General features: G+C 36.1%; 2 protein-coding genes across 3 annotated transcripts; one reads left to right on the forward strand and one right to left on the reverse strand.

The window, feature by feature from the left end:
• The first annotated feature begins 94 nt into the window (after positions 1-94).
• Positions 95-10,016, forward strand: LOC140780422 (uncharacterized). Of its 2 annotated transcripts, none has more exons than XM_073125974.1 (14): positions 95-416; positions 752-888; positions 991-1,130; positions 1,718-1,863; positions 2,071-2,150; positions 2,804-3,061; positions 3,672-3,782; positions 4,115-4,237; positions 5,019-5,140; positions 5,211-5,280; positions 6,547-6,639; positions 8,564-8,691; positions 9,038-9,179; positions 9,537-10,016. In XM_073125974.1, the coding sequence occupies exons 1-14, from the start codon at positions 257-259 to the stop codon at positions 9,666-9,668; spliced, it is 1,842 nt and encodes a 613-aa protein (XP_072982075.1). In that variant the 5' UTR covers positions 95-256; the 3' UTR covers positions 9,669-10,016. The 2 variants fall into 2 exon arrangements, with proteins under 2 accessions (XP_072982075.1, XP_072982076.1); XM_073125975.1 differs by having other exon boundaries at positions 131-416; positions 771-888.
• A 713-nt stretch (positions 10,017-10,729) lies between these two features.
• Positions 10,730-15,504, reverse strand: LOC140794974 (uncharacterized). The gene is made up of 9 exons (XM_073147284.1): positions 15,362-15,504; positions 14,297-14,530; positions 13,736-13,803; positions 12,612-12,671; positions 12,316-12,540; positions 12,168-12,230; positions 11,260-11,328; positions 11,114-11,159; positions 10,730-11,030 (listed from the first exon to the last, which is right to left on the reverse strand). Exons 1-9 carry the CDS (start codon positions 15,369-15,371, stop codon positions 10,960-10,962), a joined length of 846 nt encoding a protein of 281 aa, XP_073003385.1. The 5' UTR covers positions 15,372-15,504; the 3' UTR covers positions 10,730-10,959.
• Between the last annotated feature and the right edge of the window lie 902 nt (positions 15,505-16,406).

The following is a 16,406-nucleotide window of genomic DNA, read 5'->3' on the forward strand; positions in this document are numbered from 1 at the left end:
TTAGGGCCTCATTTATTAAAATAAATGAGACGGTGTCAGAGAATTAAACCTACGAACTTTATTACAACGCGATCAAATCCAACCACTAGCTTTTAATATTTGACAAATTACGCCTGCGAAGCGGAGCCTTGGGCTCATTTTCGAACACGTAGATGGAGACCGAGTGTTCCACGGCGCCGCTGGTCCCCGCCCTTCCTCTTTTCTCCATTAATCTTACCATCCTTCTCGTTCTCCTCCTACCACTGCAAGCATCGGCATGAGAGGGGCTACCTCGATCTCGTCGATCCTTTCCCGCAGAGGCGTGGGAGCTCGTCGTCATGGATCTTCCATGCTCCTCCTCGAGAGCGTTACAATTAGAGCATCTCCCTCCCGCTTCTACTTCCAATCGCGGTGGATATCTTCGAATCGGCCCCCAGGTAACTCATCCAGTCTCTTCTCTTTTGTTTGATACGATCATGCGAGCATCGCGGTGTTTTCGGAGTAATAAATTCGTTGGAGAAAATAGCACTTAACACCCCAATTTTGGACTTATTATTGTTCAGAACCTGCATTTAGTTTTATCAGCGTTCTCGGCGTGGTGTTCACTGAATCTCGACAAGATTAGCCTTTTCTACTGATTTGTAACTCCTATTTCTTGCTCACTGCGTATGCAAATTTGTATGCTCATCAATTCTCATGTGATGTGGTTTTAGACTTTTAGCCATTAAATTTCTTTTAGTTTATTCTTATTTCATTGTTGTTCTATCTGAAGGCCCACTTGCCCTATATAGGAGAATGGTTAGTCAAGGAAGACTGCAACATGATATCTACCAGGAGAAAGTTGCATCTGAATTAGAAGATTTACTTGGAAAGCTCGAGCAGTATGAGAAGGAAATGGAGGATTACCATGTATAGTGTTGTTTCTCTCTGTGGCAGATGATTCATTTGCCAAGTATGTAGTTGAGAGATAGCAGATTGTTTAATTTGATTTTGCCTTTTTGTTAAGTGCAGGAAATTTTGGCAATTTGGGAGAAGAGTAGAGAGAGTGAGCGTCGCAGACTTCTTTTGGAGGAAGCTGGGCTTAAACAACAAGATGGTGTCTGGATAGAAGGGAAAAGCCGGAGAAGATTTCTTGACAAGTGGATCTCTCGGTAGGGAAGCCCCACTTACATGAGTTATTGTTGTGATTTTTCTTTTTGTTGGTAATGTGTCCCGTCTTCCATGTGGATTCTGTTCTTCATCAATAATTGAAGGCCTAAAAGTTGATAGCAGCAGGAAAAAGCATAGTATTGAAAGGGATAATTGGACTTAAATATAACACGGCAAAGGAAGAATTAACAAATAATAAGGCAGCTATGTACATAACAGACAAACAAATTTAAAAGACCTTGAGGTGGAAGGATGATGGGTTTGGAGATGTTATATCACCGGTACCTAAATATCATCGATTACTACTTTGACATGGCAAATGCCATATGCTATGCACACACAAACACCTGCGTTTAGTACATAGTAGTCTGTCAGCCCTCCTAGTTCTTCTTATTACACTGCTATCTGCGCCATCCTTATGGTGAAAGACTATTCTATTTTTCTGTTCGTGTGTATATTTGTGTACATTGTTATCTGCATGGACTGGATAAGCTTATTATCTAAATTTGCTTTCTTTACATATTTAATTGCTTGCTTGACCTCTATATGACACTACTACTATTTACTTGATGATGATTTCCTCAATTAGGAGAACACGTGGAAATGTAGAACCTGGTGTTGGGAAAATGGTCTCATACCTTAATCGAGAGAAGAAGTTAGACTCAACAGTTGGTTGCCGACCAGTTGCACCTGCTGCGCCAAAAGGAATATATTTATATGGAAACGTTGGAAGTGGTATATTGTCAAAACATTTGCTCATTCTTTTCCTTGCAAGAAAGAATTTCTAGGATAGTGACTTTCTTTCTTATCCATTCTAAGTTTGGTTTCTGATGTACTTTCTTTAGCTTCATGGAATATTTTAGTAGACATTCTGAGGATATAAATTTTCTTTAACACTTCTTATACTTCTGTTCTAACTTCTAAGAACTTATACTCATGCAGGGAAGACCATGCTAATGGACATGTTTTTCGGTGCTACTGAAGGTATAATTAAGCACAGGAGGAGATTTCATTTTCATGAGGTAATTTTGTCACAAGAGGCACCACCTGATTAACTCTCCCTTCATTTGTTTATGCATTCAAATTTCAAAGATTCAAGCATCCATATTACCAGCTTTAGCTATAATAAAATGTGAATATTGTTTCTTGTGGGAAAAGTAGAGTATTGCCTATTTGTGCTGCACATAGTTTTAAAAATTACTTGCAAGCTGTCCCTGAAGGCAAAGTTGACCCTGAAGGGGCCTGCACAAGGCTCCTGCAGGTACTGGGTTGGTGATGGAGTGAATCACATAGCCTTACCAATGGGCTGTTTACATGGATCCAACACACCACCAGGGCACTGGAAAGATGCTTGATAGTCATACACTCAGACCTAATGGTGCACCTAAAATAGAAATGCCTTAACTCCACAAGAATACTTCTAACTCTCTGTCATTGAATAAGGGGAAAAAAGGCTCCCCATTCCAAGCTTTTTTTGTGCCTTCAGGGCAGGAAATGGTCTTAGCAGTACTGCCAAAAGTTTAGAAGGACCGGAACCAAATAAATAAAAATAGGATAGGTCTCTTAAAGAAAATACAATTATAGTTCCTTCAAAGTTACTCCTACTGCATACTTCAGTAATGTGTTCTGAGACTTAATTTTCATAATCTTCTTAAATCTGGATCTTTGACTGCAGGCCATGCTTGAGATACATGAACATATGCATGACATATGGAAGAACCAAGTTGAGGACAACTCCTCCCATACGAGTCTTTTAAATTGGATTGCTAACCTCCCTTTCGATAAAAAGGTTAAAGAATGGTTGATTGGCGAAGAGAGATACAAGCAAGAGGTGCATAGGAAACACATTCTTCCGGCTGTTGCAGATAAATTTCTTGTTGACAGGCGAGCAGATAAGACTGGGGCAAGCATTCTTTGCTTTGATGAAATACAGGTACAATGAAGATGAGAATTCTCAATATTCTAGCTGAATCCATGTATATTTAGTGTTCCTTCCAGATGATGCATATGAGATGGTACTTTTTGACATGACAGCTCATTTTGTAATTCATGTTTCAGTGATTAATGTTACCGGGATGACCCAGGTTCAGCTCAAGTACTACTTGTTTGCTTTCACAGAGAATCCCTTGCTGCATGTTATGTAATTAGTTTTATAGATATTGTTGAATCTCAAACACATTAAAATATCATAAGATGCTTCACTAACAGTGTGCATTTAATCTTCTTAATCCATTAGTAGATAGTAATAAGAAAACTTAATTTTCTCTGATGCTAATTTATTGACGGAGCTAGATAAGATAATGAATCAGTGGATCTGCTGAATCCCTTCCTTATACTTTGATCAAGGTCAGGCAGTGGTGATAGTATTTTGTTGCATATTGCTTTATCCTTTTAGATAAAAATATGTTTCTAGAGAAGACTTTCACTTGAGTAGATGAAGTCAATTTGATAATTCAGCTATCAACAATAGGTTACGGTTATTTTCATTCTCAAACTATTACACAAGGACTTATGCAAATACTATGTTTGTTTTATTTACACAGACTGTTGATGTATTTGCTATTGTGGCCTTATCTGGAATTGTGAGCAGATTACTAAGCACTGGAACAGTACTTGTCGCTACCAGTAATAGAGCGCCTGAGGATTTGAACCAGGTATCTTTTTTTTTCTTTTTTTGGTCTTTGCTTTGTCGCCCTGTTCTTTGTTTGCATATTTTAGGAAATGTGGGTAATCAATAGTTAATACTTAATAGCACACATGAATACATCATAAATTACATAGTACAATTACAGTTGACCAGATTGGGGTGTTGAGAATGTTTATTTCATAGAGACATCTCCAGAGGTGCTACATTGAAATTAAACTTGCAATAGATGTTGCATTCTGTCAATTATTGTTTTGAAATTTTCTGTGCTCCATATTGATACTCTAATTCTTCATAGTTTGTATAAACATCTGTTCTTTTTATTTTTTTGGGATGCTATAGGATGGTATGCAGAAGGAGATCTTCACTGAGTTTTTGTCCAAGTTGGAGAAGAATTGCCAAAAAATTCTTGTTGGAAGTGAAACCGATTACCGCCGCCTAATTCCAGTTAATAATGTGGATCAGGTGTGTCTAGAATTATTTTAACAAGTCATCGTGGTTATTCAAGATAATTTGTGGCTGTGTCAATGTAAATGAATTTATCATTGTCTTTATTGATTTCTGAGTTTGCATACTCACTATTATGTATATCACTTTATAAGCCTGCAGCTTATAGCTGGATGAAGAAAAATCTTCTGCTATCTAATTATTGTGTAGGTTCTTGGGGATTGTGAATTACAGTTTTTTGTGACCTCGCATGAGTTATTGGACTTCGAATATTGGATTCTGTATATCTATATGGTTCACACTTCACAGATACGTGTATATTTATTTGTTAAGTTGCACCATTTAGAAACCTCAGAGTTACTTCCACTCAGAGTGAAACAGATCTTTGCTTGAAGAATTACATATGCCATATCAAAGTGCAAGTGGAAATCTAGTTGATTGGGTTAGTGGTAGAAACTGTCAAAAATCTGTACAGGCTGATTATTACGATAGCCGTCCTTAAACCAGAAAATATTTAGAATAAAGTTTTGAACTATATTAGTGCTGATTTACTATGGATTACCTAGTCGTCTAACTTATATAGTGAACAGGACTACTACCTTGCAAATATTATTATGTTACTCTCATGACTATAATGGTGCATGAAAGGTGTAAACCATTATAATCTGTATGAAAAATCTTATAACTACAATAATAGCAGTCAATTCATATGCCATTGTTATCATAAGAATTGTGCCTCAAGGAACATCTACATAGTTAGACCTGAATTAACTCTATTTTCTGACTACTTTGACTGCAGATTCACTACTTTTGGCCTTCCAATTCTGATGCTCACAGAGAATATGAGTTAATGTGGAAGGAAACAACCAACAAAGCTGGAGGAAGTATAACCTCGATCACCATTCCTGTTATGTTTGGCAGGTGTGTTTGTACTTGACTTTCTTTAAATAAATACGCTGCCAGTTAATGTTCAGATTATTATTTTTAACAGGGCTCTGGAGGTTCCCGAAAGCTGTAATGGAGTAGCAAGATTTCACTTTGAATATCTATGTGGCCGCCCGGTAATAGACTTGCTTCCATCATACACAGATAGATGATAGATCTATCTTTAAATTTGGATAAATTTTAGGCATCTACACTAGTATGACATATAGAATTGAGCTATTATCCAGGCAGGATTCAGACCTCAATCCTGATGGCTCAAAATTGGCGATGGACGTATGGTCTTACTCTTACCTATGCATCAAGTGATGCATATAGGAATTATGGCAATAAAATTATTTGCTTCGAAAGTATATGATAAGAAACCTGAATTAGGGATCCAATCTTTTGAGTTTGATAGAGATGTGTTGAAGTACCTTTTATGTAAAATTTCAATGTTTTGGTCTTTTGGATGCTCGTAATCATATAGTGTGTCATTCAATTCTTTTACGTATCTCATTATAATTTACCTGTTATTATGAATTTTTTGTACCTAACAACTATGCTATCATTCTTTCTTGGGATATTCTATTTTTCAAGACAGTAGTTAAGTAAATCAATCATTGACAACAAAGCTATTTGATGAAGAACTGATTATGGATTTACACTGTGGAAAGGTTATTATAGGATAAAGAACCAAGAGTGGCTATTTAGTCAGCAATGATGAAGAACAATGCTAATGATGCATTAAAGGTGGGGGAGAAAAAATATTCCCTGTAATTTTCAAGATATATTGGTGAATTCCTTGGGCGATAGACCATCCTAATGATTTAAGTAGCTATGTTGTTGAACTCTGATATATTCACAAAATCTGGATATCTGGCCAGAGGCCTCTTGATGCATACTGCATACTACATGAAGGTTCAGCTTTTTCATGTTGCTGCTTCATGAGACTAAGGTTGGAGGCAAATAAGAATTATGTAAAAGGAAAGAAGAGAAGAAAATTTTGTTTCAACAAAGACTATGGTGATGCTATTTTATTTGGCTGACGTGATAGATGATCTTTAGCGATGAGTTCTTGAAGCAAATTTATCTAGCTACCAGAACAAGGTCTATTGTTAAAAGTGAAAGAGGCTCAAATGGTAGGCTCCAGCATTCCTTGGACCCTGATATGCTCGGGCAAGATCTCAGCTGCTATACTTCAACTAAGGGCCTGGGCCTGCATGACCCAACCCATCTTGTTGATAGAACTTGATATCGTAGCATTAGGTTCTTAACCAGGATTTAGTTTAAAAGTTAAGTTAAAAGGTGCTCTCCATAGGAGCAGTATTCATCTGATACTTTTTTATTCCCTTTATGAATTAACATCTGTGCTGACATCCATCTCAATGCTTTGCTATGTCCAGGTTGGGGCGGCAGATTATATTGCAATTGCTAGAAATTACCATACAGTTTTCATATCAGAAATTCCAGTGATGAGTATGAGAATCCGTGACAAGGTATTCTAGTTTAAGAACAAGTAGAAATTTTCTACAGTTTTTTTTCCTTATATGGCTTATTAATGCAGGCCCGAGAAATTATTTTGCTGGCAGCAATCTATTAGTTCATTAGATGGCAAATCTGTTCATAACCTTAAAAGGAGGATCTTCTCTACACTTTGAGTTCCATGCTGATTTATGTCAATGACAACTATTCTAGTATTCTCAAGCTTGAAATAATTTATAATCTGGTAATAAGTGCTTTCACCATTATTGTAATAATCATGCTAGTCTTTAATAAATAGTATGGTTTTGTTATCTCATACTCTAAAGTTGAGAAGACCCTTGAAAATTAGTCCTGAAACCTTATAATGAAACGGAACAATTTGCAATATAGGATTTTCTGTGGAATGTATAGGTCATGTGGCAGGGACACCACTTTTCGTCACGTGTATTCTCGTAAGCACAAAAGGGCTGCACACGTGACCCTTTGGCTTAACGAGGGTTGTGACTAGTCATCTTCTAGGGCTATTTTCGTCTTTTGTCTTTTATTTTATTTTGCCTATATAAAGGCTTGTAATCATCTTTTATGGGTTAATGAATATTTTGAGAGATTTTGCCTATTGAGTGTTTGTTTGTGGATTCCAACGTCGGTGGATTCCGATACCCCGATTGGTGGATTCCACGAGTTTGATTATTTCTCCCTACTTTTTCTTCTCAACTCTACAATCAACACGCTGTCCTGCATCATCATGTAACTGAGTAAAGTTATATATGTTAACAGTTGCATTTTTGGCTCAAACACAAAGCAGTTATCTAAGCATTTCAGTGTACATGGAAGGAGTATAAGAGAAGATGAACATGACAGTATATTTTATTCTTGCTAGAAACTTTTAGATGTCACGCAAAAGACCCATTAGGTGTGTGTATATGAATTTATGCTGATAATTGTGGAATTCCCTATTGCATCATCTTATGGCTTACAGTAGATAAAACTTTTATAGTGGCAGAGATAAATTGTACTTGGTTTTAGCATTTCAAAAGAGAAAAAAAATTCTAAAGTTAGATGATCTTGCTGCTAGAAGGCCTGCTTGATTCTTGAATGCATGAAACACAATAATATTCATCACAAGATAGCTAAAGGTCCAGTAATGCCTCATGGTTTTGAATGTGACCAGATGGCCATGCCGACTAGCATGGGGAGTATGTGTTGGCACTTGCCGTGCCGGTGAAGTACCGGCATGTGGCAGGAGGGGTGCCGCACGACACCCCTCCTAATAGCTTCGCCTCTTACCATCGACCTCGTCGTTGAGCTCACCGTCGCCGTTGCTTGCGTCGGGTGCCCCAGCCCAAGGGAAGGAGGAAGAAAGATTGAGAGAGAGAGAGAGAGAGAGAGAGAGAGAGTTGGCGAGCGACGAAGGTAAGTATTCCTTACCTTTTTCTCTCATCCTCTTACGGTAGGGTTGGGAAGTGCTGGGCCGGTGGTCGGCATGGTTCGTGTCTGTGGTACGGCCATCGTTGAGAAAAAGTATGTCAGAAATTGGTGTAAGTTAAATGAACGAGAATATCAATATGAGTTGTGCCACCACAAAACAGAATACCAAATTGCAATTATGCCAGTATGAGTGAGTGCCACAGGATAAGATGCAAAGCATACAAATGGTTTGGACAAATCTAATGATGCAGAGGTAAGGAAATGTGGTTTAATGATGGCGAAGTTGCCACAAGTGGGATATAAAAGATTTTCATAGAAATGAGAAAGGTTTAACTATTTTATTGATAGAGGATATTACCAAATATAGAGTTGGACAAAGAGAACATACAAGTAGGTGACCCTAGCAATTACATGACATCTTCTTTTGGTCGTGCTATTTTTATTTATATTTTAGATGATCAAGTATTTATAGCCTTTCATATTTCTTATAATTTCATATTTGTACTCCAGGCACGAAGATTTATCACCCTGATTGATGAGTTGTACAATCATCATTGCTGCCTTTTCTGTTTAGCATCTTCTTCTATTGATGATTTATTTCAGGGAACTGATGAAGGAACTCTTTTTGATTTGGAGAGGTAATTCTAGCACTTTTATCAAACTTAAAGGAACTTAACCACTTTGCTCAAGCTCTTCAGTTAATTAAGTCTCCTCACCCAATGTTACTTTTGTTATCAATATATCCAACTATGGATTCTCTTAGCAGTTCTTACAACTAAATATATCAACTCTGCTTTGAACCACTCCATCTTTTTTCCCCCAATACCTGACTGCTTTATATCTTGCATTTAACATTAACTTTATGGAATAATTGGTTCTAATATTCAATATATCTATTTATTTTCGGTGCTGTTGAACATATTGTACAGAATATGAACAGGAAGTCAATTTTATAGATAAAGCAATTTGGTATTGTTTCTGCAGTTTTCAATTTGAGACTGAGACTGAAGGTCTGAGACTACGGCGAGATGTTTTAGCAGCAGGTAGTGTTGGCTCAGGACCTACTACTTCTGGACTTGTATCTCTATTATCTGGTCAAGAAGAGATGTTTGCATTCCGCAGAGCTGTAAGTTCCAAGACAAACAATTCTTTTCCCCTTTCATATTCAGTTTTTCTTCTCTTTTTTTCCCCTATTTGGTAGGTAATGTGAGATGATTTAGCGCATTAAGGCCTAGTTTTGGTTCACCAAATTTCTTACAAACCCAGATGAGGACTTGTTAGCATATTCCTGGGTTAGCCCAGATTTCTTATCTGCAACAGTGAATTTGATATTGTTGTGATGCGTTCATTGTTCAGACACTTTAATGGTTGCAAATGACATGGGGCTTGCTTAAATATAGCATTTTTGTTTCTGCATCTGTATCTCAGTCTTATGAAATTTCACATAGTCTAATTTGACCATTACAATTACCTCGTCGTGCAGGTGTCACGATTGATCGAAATGCAAACTCCATTATATCTTGAAGGGGTTCCATTACTCCATCCCTTCTTCCTACAGAAGAATCAACAGCTATCAAGTCGTTCCGTTATTCTCCAATCTCCACCATGCTCTTGACAGGCAATGTTCGTTCTTTGACGGATTTCTTAATTCCTTGCCTCTCTGCAAATTCCTCTTTTCATTTATCAGATGTTACAAGGTTTGTCGCTTATTCTTTTGATGGGGATCTGCTACCTTATAGCAACAGAACTTGCAGATACCTGAATCTACAATACAAAGAAACTTATTATTGCCCAATAAAAGCAAGGTCGGAAATATGATTCTTGGATGCTAGATAATTCAGGTGATATCTTAATAAGGATTTGGCCGTTTCTGAATGTATGTTTTTTTCCGTTACATGTTTTCCTCCTGATTGTAAACTCTGACCACAGCCTCTTTAAAGTAAACCGTTATTTTCACATTTAACTATTTCCTCGCATATCAGCTAATTTCATGCCCTTCTCTAAATCGTAATTAGCTGTGCTTATTTTTGAGTTAACTAAATCCAATCATTTTCTATGAAAGCATATCAAAGAATACTAAAAATAAAATTTAAAATATTTAAAATATTCTTTGGTGGTGGGATAGAGTAGGGTGATTAAATGTGAAACATGACTTTAAATTTGGTGGGATGGACTTAGGAGAATTCGTAATTTAAGTACATTTAGTTTTTTAATTTAGTATGTAAATCTAAATGCATATATTTTATATAGCAGATGAATGTTTTGTTATAACAGAGTCCACATAATTTATATATACAATGCATACTAAAATTTATTAGTATAAATTAAAAAATTAAGTATAGTTAAATTGCAAAAGCCTCAATGGACTAAGGTGAGACAGCTTAAAAAGGTGGGTAATATTAGAAAAATATATTTTAAATAAAAAATAAGACCAAAGTTAATAATAGTTAGTCAAAATAATACTAAGGTGTTTAGTAGAAAGTAATGAAAATGTAGGTGTTATTTGAAATTTCTCTATTTTTTTAACATTGTAAAGGAAAAGTAAGTTGAATAAGATCGATCATCGTATCAACTAAGAATAAAGGGCACTTATTGTCACGAGGACGAGGATGAGGGGGCAATAAAAGATCTGACAATGGAGGTTTTTTCTGTTCGTCAGACAGGACGGTCTTACAGTTAAAATAAAAGATACTGAACTAAAAGCTCAGGATATATATTGAGAAATTTCTGAAAACGGTAGTCTGTAGATATTTTGCGACAACAGTTGGGCAAGACAGAAGGTGATGATGCCTCACATTTGTAAATAAGAGTTAATACTCGCCAAAACAAAATCACGAATAGAAACACCCGGAAAGTTGTGAATTCTGGAGACAGTAATTTGCTTCCCGAAAATGCAAAGAACCTGCCTACTGGAGCTTTTTAATTCCAGGAAAGGAAGGGAGAAGTGCTATAAGAGCATCGCCATATCCCACTGGTTCTGCAGAACATTGCACAAACACTATTACAACCTGAATAAGCATGCTATAGGCACAGAATAAGTGAGAAATTTAGCCTCCTTACCACCATCTTCTCTCAATATCTTGATTACTTCCCCAGTAACGTCAGACTGAAATGAGTAGATGCGTACAAAATGTAGCTCAGAACAAATTTGACAGAATTTAGAATCAGATATTTATTTTACAGTTGATAGAAGTCAATGGCAGTACCTCAATGGGAATCTCTCCACCAAGTTGTTCAATGTAACAGAGCACTTGGCCCTCCTTAACCTCTTGCTTCTGCCAAGAGTAAATTTATGAAACTATAATAAGTAAAGCCTAATGACATGAGATAGTTCTAGCATTCATACTTCTAATGAGCTCATCATAAATGACATGAGATGGGGGAAAAACGAAATAAAAATCATACTGTTGAGGACATCCATGCTGACCAAAGTGGTATCCTGGATTATCAACTAATTAATCCAGGTACACGACCAATCTGGATGCATTATTTCCTTGCAATTAATTGAAAGAAGTAAAGCAGAAAAAAAAAAGAAAAAAAAATTAATGCTCTCCAGGATGCCACGAGTGTCTTTATTATTGATATCAAGTTTGTCAATCAAGCTATCAAACTGGTGGTGGTGGGACACAATTGATGCAGTAATGATACGTGGAAGATATGTTGGTAGATGTGATTTGAAGCATAGGGCAGGTAAAAGGTTGCGAGATAGAGGGAAGATAGAGGGAAGGACCGAAAACTAGTAGGAGAATAGAAAGTAGAAAGATTCAAGTTGTGCTGACGGGGGTGGTAGTGGTTGTAAATGTGGAGAAGGTAGTCTGTTAACTGTTGGGAATCAAGTTTTTAAATTACATGGATGTCATATTTATCTAATGAATGTTTCTTGAATATTCAGATTCTCCCGAACAGCAACACGTCCTGAGATCATTTGTACAAACCTAGTAAAAGTATTATACAGATATGACTATATACAATATCAAAATATTTAGCCAAAATATCTACGTTGGGAAGTAAAGGAATTTCACCATTCCAAAAGACATTAGAGTATTTTAATTTCATAAATTTGCTGATGTATCAATGTCCCGACCAAATGCTAATCATGCAAGCTATAGAGTACCTCTTTACATGATGGAGGTGCTCGCTTTCCTTTAATGGTCCGAGATCTCCTAAAATACCCAACCTGAAACGTTACCATTAAAGATCCAAACAGTTAACAACGAGGAAGGATGACAAATGATCATAAAGCAAAATTCAAAGCAGACCACCTTTGGTGATTGCAGGATCACCAATCCTTCATCTGAAGCTGTATCAAGGATTCTTTGGATGCCACCTGTTAAAGGCTTTGATTTGGTTATCGTCAGGGAAGTAGCCGATCCATTTGAATCAGGAGCTTGTCTTGCAGTATCAGTGGCTGGAGGAGGACTTGGAGCAGGCGGGAGTAAGTCTTTCTGGACAAAGTTCCTCTTCACATGGAGTTGAAAGCCCGCCCGCTAGTGTAAAAACAATTGAATAAATAAGACAGAAAACATTCCCGTATTTCCTACTGGTTACACTGCCTTACTTTCAGTTTAATCTCTGCAATGGAGGTTGTATCACACAGAGTTAAGATCAGCGACTCCACCTGTGGTAAAAAAAAAAAAACTGGTTAAGTTCTGCCCATGAACAATGTGGAAGCATGCACCAATAGTTGCAAGATCATTCATACCTTTCAAACACAATGTAAAAGAAATTTCAAACTTCAGATTTATTCACAAAATTAAGAGGGCAGTGGATTTCTATATAGCTACTACAATACTATCATTCTGTTTGATTTAATGCCTAGGTGGGCACCCAAAATTCAAGACGATTAAAATATATATGTATATATATATATATATGTATGTATGTATGTATGTAGGTATGTATGTATAGTTAGAGAAGTTAAAAACTTAAAATTAATACCTACACTCTAAACAATATACTAATGCATTCTTGTTAAGAACTATAGTAAACTATTAGAGTCCACTAAATCATCAACAAGTACAATAATTTTGAATTTCAGAGTCAATCTACATATTAAAATGTGATATAAGATACTAAGGCGGTCATTTAGGCAGGACATAAGCGGAGGCTAGTTATATTCTATCTAAAATGGATTTCTATATAGCTACTACAATACTATCATTCTATTTGATTTAATGCCTAGGTGGGCACCCAAAATTCAAGACGATTAATATATATATGTATGTATGTATGTATGTATGTATGGTTAGAGAAGTTAAAAACTTAAAATTAATACCTACAATCTAAACAATATACTAATGCATTCTTGTTAAGAACTATAGTAAACTATTAGAGTCCACTAAATCATCAACAAGTACAATAATTTTGAATTTTAGAGTCAATCTACATATTAAAATGTGATATAAGATACTAAGGCGGTCATCTAGGCAGGACATAAGCGGAGGCTATATTCTATCTAAAATGGGAGCCTAAGCATTAAAGCTAGAGTTTTTTAAAACAACCTTAAATCAAATCCCTTTTATGATCCAAGAAAAGAACTTTTCCAAAAATTACCTCAAACTCTCTAGTCAAACAAGAAATACACTCACAATACACCACTTATCAGACCTAAACATAGAAACAGAGAAGAAATAATAATTCACGTTAAAAGAGGAATCTGACAGTTAAGGAGGCAATACTCACTCCTCCTGGGATAACTTGGCTCCTGGTAGACTCGTCCTTCTCCAAATTAATTTCTTCCAAACTATTCTCTGACATTTCATGTAAAAAATAAGTATATTAATTACTTGGGACAGAGAATAAAAAAACATTATTTTCTCTTGAAATTAACAAGAAATATAAACTATTTCCCTTACAGAAAAGGCAAGGGTATTCTTATACAGGATTTTAATCAAATAACAGATTAACAGAACATGTTCGGTAAAGATGGCTAAAAGTTGAGAACACAATCAAGAAAAAAAAAATTAAACAGCCTCATTCTGTTGAATTAATTTTTCATCACTAGATTTGAAAATAGATCAGACATATAAGCTTTATTGCAACATATTACACTTACTTACAATGTATGGAGATGATATTTAACTAATTTCTATAGGTTTCCCGTTATTCCTTTGAACAGAATTCTTCACAATAAGTCACAAACAATTCAAATAATGAAACTGGTAAAAAGCAATGGATATATCTTATGTCCAATAATTACAAAAGGTTACTGCTAAAATAAAGTATATCAATGAAAAGAGATACTTCCAGAAGATGAGGCACAGCACACTACTGATGAGCTTCCAGATCTCCACGGCAGCCTGTCAAATCTTGTATCTTGAAATGGTCCATGCCATATCTGACTTCCTCTTGAACCAGACAGTTTTAGAAGCCTACTGCATTTGGTCTTATACTGGGTAGTTATCCAATTGCACCTAGTTTTGCTAAATTCTGAATGAAAATTCAAAATTTTTACATTCAATGCTCCTCCTATACTACCTGAAGCAAGCGAAAGGAAGAAAGGAGTAAGAAATTGGGAGCTGATATGAGATAGCTGATGAAAGAGTTTATTTTAAGATCAAGGTAATACTTCTTCAATGCACAAGCATGGCAAACTCAACAGGCATTGGATTGTTTCTCAACATTACTGTAATCCAACCAGGAATCAGGGGAAGTTTAAACTTCAAAACTAAATCAAACACATACATTTATCATAACGAAATGGACCAGAAGTAGAATTTATACAAGTCTGAAAAGATGAGATTGAAGACAATTTGCTTGTCAATAGTCACACAAATCACAGGCTTAATTTCAAGAGGCATTTCATATAAAATCAGAAAAGACTTCAGGAACAATCATTCAAACTTCAAAGAGGCTTTTATCATGCAAAATTCCGCAACTATTGGATAAGGAATAAATATATTTTAGTTACGAACGGAAACATCGGAGATCAACTTAGGCACACTGGAAACGAGAAGCACGATGGGGAAATCATAAGATAGAAAGGGGGGAAAAACAATACTCCAAAAACATTCCCAAATTTATAGAAGACGAAACGGATTAGCGGATAAGCTTCAACCTCATCAAACCAAAAAAATTGGGTCTCAAAAGGGAATTACCTTGCCAATGCTGCAACATCGCATGCATGACCAGGAAAACAATACGAATCCAAACAAGAAAAACGAAAAAAATGTAGTTGAACCTCTTCAAACAACTATGTAACTCACCTAGAACGCCATTTTTTTTACTAGGGTTTGTTCTAAGAATCATCAAAAGATACAGAAACAGAAATACAAGTTCGAAGAATAAGGACTCATCGAGCTCGCTTACATGCAGCCATAGTAATCTCCTCCTCTTCTCCCCTCGACTCCTCTCTTCTTCCTCCTCTCTCTCTCTCTCTCTCTCTCTCTCTCTCTAATAAAATATGAGGAGTTGTTAATTTGTTACTGAGGAAGAGAAAAAGGCTGCGCCACTTGTCCTTGTAATTAGGCGGGCTAGAGAAGCAAATGGGCCCCATCGTTAATGGGCTAGTGGGTAAGCCCTGATCTAAACTTGGATCGGGTTGTATATATGTGGGTCCGGATCCGTTTCATCCACACCTATCCTATCTATTGGGCTTATTTGATTACTGATAGGACTAATTCACTTGTGAATTTAGTTCGTAATCTAAGAAAAATTGAAGGCAAGTATTGGGCAATTTTGTAATGAGGAATCTTCTTTTAAATTTAAAAAAAAAAAAGAGATTAGTAGCTAAAGTTGCCCAACTCTTCTCAATTATAAGACTTAAAATTGGATGTTACGTCATCGACAACTTATGCTTGTACCTTATGTCCACAATCTAATAATTACACTGCTTTAAAGTCTCAATTACCTTGCAAATCAAATGCTTATCAAAATCACATTCAATGCAAATAGATCCACGTGTCTTCTCTTATACTACTTACGGCATAAACCCCCTAATTTGGCCCATTTCGCAAACAAGATTACTCCAAAATGATCCAAATTATTCTCCCCTCCATCGTCTTCTCTTCTCTGGATCGGCACCTAATTTAATTTCGAAACTATGAGGAAGTAAATGAGTATTAAGAACATTAAACTCGGCAACTAATATTTCATTAAAATTACAACCAAAATGATTAAAATAATAATCAGGTTAGCTCTTTTAAACTTTAGTGGGCCCCTCGAAAGGCATGGCAGAAGGCCCATCTTTCTATGTATGGCCCACAATGTAATTGGTCAAGTTCGCTCTGGAAAATCCAAAATTGAAAAAAAGAAAAAAGAAAAAAGAAAAAGAAAAGGCAAGAGTTCATAAATCTAGATCATATAGATACTTATCATTCGATCCCACAGGTGCCAACTTTACCCTAATGATAGC

Source organism: Typha latifolia, chromosome 1 (assembly GCF_019914945.1).
Source record: "Typha latifolia isolate L0001 chromosome 1, TyphaL0001v2, whole genome shotgun sequence".
In the NCBI taxonomy this organism is placed as follows: domain Eukaryota; kingdom Viridiplantae; phylum Streptophyta; class Magnoliopsida; order Poales; family Typhaceae; genus Typha; species Typha latifolia.

Excerpts from the sequence above, each read along its gene's own strand:
- LOC140780422 (XM_073125974.1), top strand. The coding sequence starts at position 257 with ATGAGAGGGGCTACCTCGATCTCGTCGATCCTTTCCCGCAGAGGCGTG. Across the intron at positions 6,640-8,563 it reads GTATGAGAATCCGTGACAAG|GCACGAAGATTTATCACCCT; the intron begins GTATTCTAGTTT and ends TTTGTACTCCAG. Across the intron at positions 9,180-9,536 it reads TGTTTGCATTCCGCAGAGCT|GTGTCACGATTGATCGAAAT; the intron begins GTAAGTTCCAAG and ends CTCGTCGTGCAG.
- LOC140794974 (XM_073147284.1), bottom strand. Across the intron at positions 12,672-13,735 it reads GCCAAGTTATCCCAGGAGGA|GTGGAGTCGCTGATCTTAAC; the intron begins GTGAGTATTGCC and ends TTTTTACCACAG. Across the intron at positions 11,031-11,113 it reads GATATTGAGAGAAGATGGTG|AACCAGTGGGATATGGCGAT; the intron begins GTAAGGAGGCTA and ends AATGTTCTGCAG.